The following is a 6965-nucleotide window of genomic DNA, read 5'->3' on the forward strand; positions in this document are numbered from 1 at the left end:
ACATTATTCTAACCTTAGTCATTTTTTAACAGAAAAATTGTACCTCAGTTTTTGTTTGCATATTTTTTACTATTAGTGAGCCCACACATGACATTGAATGTTAAATTGTTTAGAAACAAAGCTAATAATTAAGTTTGAGATAAGCCACATTAGTGCAGACTGCACGATTGTCAGTAAAATAAACCATGTACCAAAGATTTTAAAAACTGGAAGTTTTCTGAAGCAGGATGTTGATGTAGAAAGATTAGTTTAATTTTAAAAGGACACCCCTCCAAAACAAGTACAAACCTTGCACAGAGACAGTGGGTATTTTAGGGAAAAAGAGGTCTAGATTCTATACATTGGGAGATGGAGGAAAAATTTATGCTTTAAAAATGTTCACATTCTAATTTTCTATCTCACTTTTGGAACTAAAGAATAAAATAGCTATTATAAATTTGTCATAGCAGTTTTCATTTATGGATTCAACAATCATTACTAGGTGTCTACTATGCTAGGCACTGTTCTAGACTATGGAGATACAGCAGTCAGTAAGACTGAAATCCTGACCTCATGGAGCTTCTACTCTAATCGGACAGATGAACAACATACAAACAAAAATACAGTATGTCAGATGGGCATTGTAGAAGCTGAATGAAAGAATGGTGGTAAGTTCTACGGAGGGAAAGAAGAGAATAAGGAGAATAGAGTACTAGGTGCTATTTTATATAGGATAATCAGAAAAGGCCTGGCTGAGCTAATATTATCCATAGGGATATCTAAAGGAAGAGTGTTCCAAAAAGAGGAAAAGTGATGATTAAGTTTGAAATGCTCCCAAACATCCAAGGGGAAACATCATAGAGGTTGTGAGATATATGCATCTTGGTGATTAGGACAGAAGCCATACTTGAGATATATCTTTAAACACACCTGGTATGACCTGAGACCAAATAAGACCACCTAAATAACCAGTCAAATAGAAGAATTAAAAACTGAACCCCGGGATTACATAACCCTAAATAGAGAGAAGAAAAAAATTAAAAACTGAACCCTAAGTGAGAAGATGAGAAGGAGCCAGCAATAGAGACTGAAAAGGAATAGCCAGCCAGTGATCAAGAGAATGATGTCCTGGAAGTGAAGTGAAAAAAAGGGTTTGGGAATAAGAAGTGATCAGTGTGTTAAATTCCACTGAAGTGGATCAAGAGGGCTGCTAGTTGACTGTTAGATTTAGGAACATGGATGTGATAGACTGCAAAAATGGACCACGAATTATTTGCAATTAATTCCCACTAAGAAGTGGAGTCTACTGCTCCACCCCTGAAGTTGGGCTTGGCTATGGAAGTTGCATTGGTTAATAGAACTTCAGCAAACCATATCCAAGAACAGCCTTATAAAGTGCTTGTGCATTGGGGTTTCCCCTCTCTTTTGTTACTAGGAATTCTTTTACCATCATGTGAATAAGCACGCTGGAAATGAAATACACATGACTACTACCCCAGTTGATTGCAAGCCAACCACTAGACACATGAGTAAGGCTATTCCAGCCAGAAAGACCAGCTTGGTCAGCTCCAACCAGAACTGCCCCACTGAATTATAAGCAAATAAAATGGCATTTGTTCTAAGCCACTGAATTTTGTGGTGGTTTGTTTTAAAGCAAAAGCTTGGCAAAGGAGAGGATAATGGTGGCAGATAAGAGCTATTTAATAAAGTAGCAGGCATGGAAATTGTGTTAAGAGTTGGATTAGTAAAGAATGGACAGAGCCTTTCTGCTCTAGGCCCAAGTGGCCACTGTGGAAATGGGCAAGTTTATGAAACCCTGGAAGGTGGTGCTGGTCCTGGCTGGATGCTACTCTGGACACAAAGCGGTCATCATGAAGAACACTGATGATGGCACCACAGACTGTGTTTACAGCCAGCCATGCAGGTGTGTCTGGAATTGACCATTATCCCCACAAAGAGATAGTTGCCATGGGTAAGAAGAAATTGTTAAGAGGTCAAAGATCAAGTCTTTTGTGAGTTTATAACTACAATCACCTCATATCCACAAGGTACTGTGTGCGTACCCCCTTGGACAAAACTGTTATCCCTGCTCTGAAACAGAAAGGCCTGAGGGGAGGCCCAGGTCAAGTTCAAAGAGAGGTATAAGACTGGTAAGATCAAATGATTCTTCTAGTAACTGTGATTTTAGATCTTTTTTGTTTCAGAGAGAGTGAAACACAAGCCCTCTGGCTGACACAGGATGAACTTTGGAGGATTCCCTTTGTAAGAAGGCGATTTCCTCCACCAGGAAACTACATTGTTACATTGTTTACCAGGTTTTCCCTACCCACTTCCAACAGCGGCACAAGGGCAAAATCTTTCTGATATATCCAGTTATGATAACCCAAACATACCTCTTCACAAGATATGGAGAGGAAGGAGGGATGAGAGAACTACATACTCTGCTTTACTGCCAGTAAGTTTTACCAACAAATTTGATTTCATATTTACACCTGTCAGAAGGGGGGCAGTGCCAGTGTGAGAGTGTTTATCTGTGCACACACCATGTGCACAGATGATTCCCTACGAAGCATCTAACCATCTCTTGACTAGGTTTGACATGCTCATTACCTCTAATTTTCCAGGTAAATTTTCTGAAAAAGACTATAATTCCATGTAAAAAACACTTTAAAAAATTTTTACAAACAGCATTTCAAAAAGTCAAAAACATACAAATAACTTACTTTGCAATCCGTAGTTTCCCAACTTCACCTCTTCCAGGGGCTTTAGCCCATTGCTGTGACAAATATTTAGGAACCTAACACAAAGTAAAAAATTAATAAGACTATGTTTTGGATACTAATGAATCTTTTTAAACATAAAATGATATACTGCTTCCATTTTACTTTCTGCTTGTAATAAATAATCATTAATATCAAACTCAATATATGTTTTGCCCTATGATACTAAGATAGGTAAGAAATGCCTTTTGCTCTCAAAGAGCTTGAAGCCAATCAAGTTTGTGACACAAAAATAACATGGGTCAAATAACAAGAAAAAAGTATTAACTTATGTTCCCAAATAAGTCCAATAAAAGTTTAAAGATAAGACAGGCTACCAGAAAAGACTTCTCAGAGGAGCATAACACTCTGACATATTATTTAGGACACCACTGACTTTAAGATTTCAAAAAGTTTTATTATGTATAATAAACTATGACCAATATGAAAGATCTAATGAAAAGAAAGTATTATTCAACATAACAGCTAACATTTATATAATACTACTTTACTAACACTATTACAAGCACTTTCCATACATTTATGCATTTAATCCTCACATCTCTACAAGGTATGCACTGTTGACTACCCCCATATGACAGATGATGGATCTGAAGAACCCAGGGATTACATAATTTAGCCAAGGTTATATAATCAGCAAATGATGGTGCCAGGATTCAAATCCAGGCCTTCTGGTTCCCACATCTATGTAACCAATACACTATATTGTGTCCGTAACTAGATATATGCAATTAGAAGGGTTATAATTCTCAAAATGGTTAAGAAAATACATGTTGGATCCCTACTGTGTACCTTAATTCATTTCTTCCAGGAAGTAGTGTGAACTCTAAATCATCATATACCTTTACAGTTTTTCAATCTTGAGTCAGATACAAAGAATGAGTACTTGTTCCCGACCTTTTTTTACACAGACCCACTTCCAACAGCGGCACAAGGGAGAGGTACAAGACTGGTAAGAACATATGATTCTTACAGACCCTCTGCTCTAGGTATAATCATCTCTTTATTTCCCAGGAGACATCATGTTAATATGCACTACAGTCTTGCATTTCTGTTCCATAGTATACTATGCTATGCCTCTGTCCACCCATCCAAATCCTGTTAAGGTAAACATTTACTGAGCATTTACTGTGCTGCAATCATAAATGCATCATCTCAAGTTCCACTATATTTTCAAGCTCCTTCTTCAAGTCTGTATGGGAGATCTCCTTAATGTTTCTCCTCCATTTAGCATGGAGAGAGGAATGCTCACTTACTGTATCTTTTTAAATTCATACCGACATAGCTGTGGTAAATCAAATGAGTGCCAGAGACTAAGGCTAGGGTTGAAGAGTAAGACGTCATTCATTCATCACCTATCTTGAGCAATTACCACGTGCCAAACACAAGTCTGGGTGTGACAGGCAAGGGAACCATGCTCATGTAATGCGACTGTATGTGTGCATGTACATGTGCAGGCGCTAGGGAAAGGGAGGTAACCAACACTGAACACACAAACACAGAATCACTTCACACTGGAAAGGGTTTTGAAGAATAGTACAACACAGGTTCGACATGCTAAGGAAGGATGATAAGGCAACTATTTTAGAAAGGTTGAACTAGAAGGACCTCTCAGATTTACTTGATAACGCAGCCATGTGATAAAGTTTTTTTAAGTTTAACAAACCATTTTGCTTGAGGTTCAAAGACTCTTAATTACATTTTGAACATACATATATATCTTATGAAACTCTCATAAACGCTCACCTATATGAAAAAGTAAAGTACAAATACTGCGCTCATTAATGTCTAATTGCTGTATTTACAAAAAAAAATTTTTTGACGATCTGTTTCAGGAGACTCTGTCATGCTCTAAAAGAACACTCCAATCCAATGGCCTCTTCTTCCGTGAACTCCGAGCTCTCTCAGGTGATTAAGGGACACCAACTCAAGAGAGCATTTAAGGGTATGCAGAGATCAGTTCTATTTTCTGGCCGAGAAAAATGTACAGGAAGCAGACACTCAACTTCCTTTACAGGCTCATGACTTAAATCAGTTTCACCAAAAGAAAATGCAGAAATTCTTCAGTCCTGGGTAAAATGCACCGCTCGAATCGGGGCCATGAAAGGTCCCCGGAAAAACCAGGTCGTTGGGAATGGAAATCTATTACAGGCAGGTTGGGACTCCGGCTGAAAGATACTGCTGTTCTAAGCTAGTTTCCTCGTCTGCACAAGTGCATAACAATGAGTCACACAACTCAAGATATGTGAAGATGACCATGAGGAACTTTAAAAGGTGCACGAAGTGGGGCGGTCTCAAGAAACTTAAACTACTTATAATAGGAGGACCGCAAGCGACAGTCGCGCCAACATTACCTTGACCAGCCACACTCCGGTGTTCTGTTTGGCGCCGGTCAGGTCAAGTTCCCCACGCTCGGCCATGGGTCTGTCGCTAAGCAAAATACAAGCCGCGGTGAGAGGCAGAGAGCAAAGCGCCCAAGTCCACCTACCAGGAAGCCGGAAAGAAAAACACGCCTCCGCGAGCCGGGATGTGCGCTTGCGCGCTACTATCGTCAGTATGGCTCGCTGGTGCAGACAAACCTCCTGGATCCGCAACTTTTTGCCTGGGCGTGGCTACCAGTGCCGCTTGTCTCAAAGTGTTTATTTAAGACGTAGGGTGGCATGGACCAAAACATCAGCAAAAAGCTTGAAGACTAGATCGACAGAACTTAAAAAAGAAAGTGTGAAAACAGAGAAGTGTGGTTGAGAGACAGAGTTTATATCCAACCGTGGTCAAGGAGAGACATCATTTGGAGGACAGTGTTGTAGTAATAAACGGTAAATAAATTAGCACAGGTGGGCACGGGGATCAGACTGGTAACCCTGGGTATACTGAAAACATGCTGTTTCTAGACCTGGGGGCCGGGGGTGGGAGGTGGTGGAAAGCAGTGTCTCACCTGAGAGGCTATCCAGAGCACCGCTAATTAACCAAGCAGACCACACCCGCTTTCAGACTTCAAAACCCTGATTCTGGGTACTTAGGTTAGTGAAAATAGAAGTGTAACAGAAAATCCTGATTGTTAAACTCCTTTTCTTAAACAGTTTCCTCTCTCGCCTGTGGAATAGAATTCAATCCTCTCTACACACACCTTCTCAATTTGATCCCTGACATTCAATCCAACACACATCCAACCACCCTGAAGCCATTAGACATCCCCAAACATGTCAGTATCGTCCTCAATTTTTTCAAAACCTCTGCACACTTGATACTTTTTACTCAGATGCTCTATTCTGCCCTTACGTGGACTCACCCCATCCTCTGATTGGAAAACTCCTACTTAGGTTTCCAGATTAATATAAATATCACTTCTCCCTGACTGGTGTGGCTCAGTGGATTAAGCTCTGGCCTCTGAACCAGCAGCTCTATTCACAGTCAGGGTACATGCCTTGGTTGTGGGGCAGGTACCTGTTTGGGGGCCTGCAATGAATCTCTGGCACATCGATGTTTCTTGCACTCTTTCTCCCTTCTCTCTCTAAAAATAAATAAATAAAATCTTTTTTTTTTTTAATGTCACTTCCTATGAGACCTTTTACCAGCTCAGGAAGTTCATTTTGCTTCACATCACATTGCAATATACATGTTTACATGCTGCCTTTCCACACCATGAGCTCCTCCTAGGCTGAAATGAGTGCTTTATTCATTTTATATCCACAACATCTAGGACAGTGCTATTGTTAAATTTCAATAGGCTTTGTCAGAATGAACATTCACTGAAGAAAAACAAACAGTAAGATGTTATAAGAATGGTAAGTAATGTGTTTAATCACACATTCAATACATGCATATACTTGAAGAAATTCCACGTCTGTGAGCATAGGGCCAGGAAAAGTCCTTTAGTCTCTGAGATCAGCTGGGGAAACTGATGTGTTGGAAAGAAAGGTTGCATTCTCATGTCAGAGCTTGGAAAAGGGCCTTAAAACATTTAAGGACAAATGGGTGAAGATAGCTGCTGTAAGCTTTGATGAAATACAAGGAAAAAATTTAAATATGAGACCATGAAAGAAGGAAGTTAAACTAGCTTGGAGCACCTTGGCAATGGACTGTAGAGTAAAGGATTAGTCAACCTTTTTCGTTGTTGTTGTTGTTTTGAAGATTTTTTTTTTTATTTTTAGAGAGGGAAGGGAGGGAGAAAGAGAGAGAAAGAGAAACATCAATGTGCAGTTGCTG

At 39.7% G+C, this 6965-nt stretch overlaps 1 protein-coding gene and 1 pseudogene across 1 annotated transcript in view; one reads left to right on the forward strand and one right to left on the reverse strand.

Moving 5' to 3' along the window:
- Positions 1-5260, reverse strand: part of GTF2F2 (general transcription factor IIF subunit 2) — a 154816-nt gene extending 149556 nt beyond the window's left edge. Inside the window, exons 1-2 of the mRNA XM_045839238.1 lie at positions 5114-5260; positions 2703-2776 (exon numbers count right to left, since the gene is read on the reverse strand). Of these exons, the coding sequence (XP_045695194.1) occupies positions 2703-2776; positions 5114-5179 (140 nt within the window). The 5' untranslated portion in view covers positions 5180-5260. The remainder of the gene's footprint in view (positions 1-2702; positions 2777-5113) is intronic.
- Positions 1776-2152, forward strand: LOC123818902 (annotated as a pseudogene).
- Positions 5261-6965: the final 1705 nt, after the last annotated feature.

The sequence above is a fragment of the Phyllostomus hastatus genome, unplaced genomic scaffold (assembly GCF_019186645.2).
Source record: "Phyllostomus hastatus isolate PE091 unplaced genomic scaffold, TTU_PhHast_1.1 phas_contig_29, whole genome shotgun sequence".
In the NCBI taxonomy this organism is placed as follows: domain Eukaryota; kingdom Metazoa; phylum Chordata; class Mammalia; order Chiroptera; family Phyllostomidae; genus Phyllostomus; species Phyllostomus hastatus.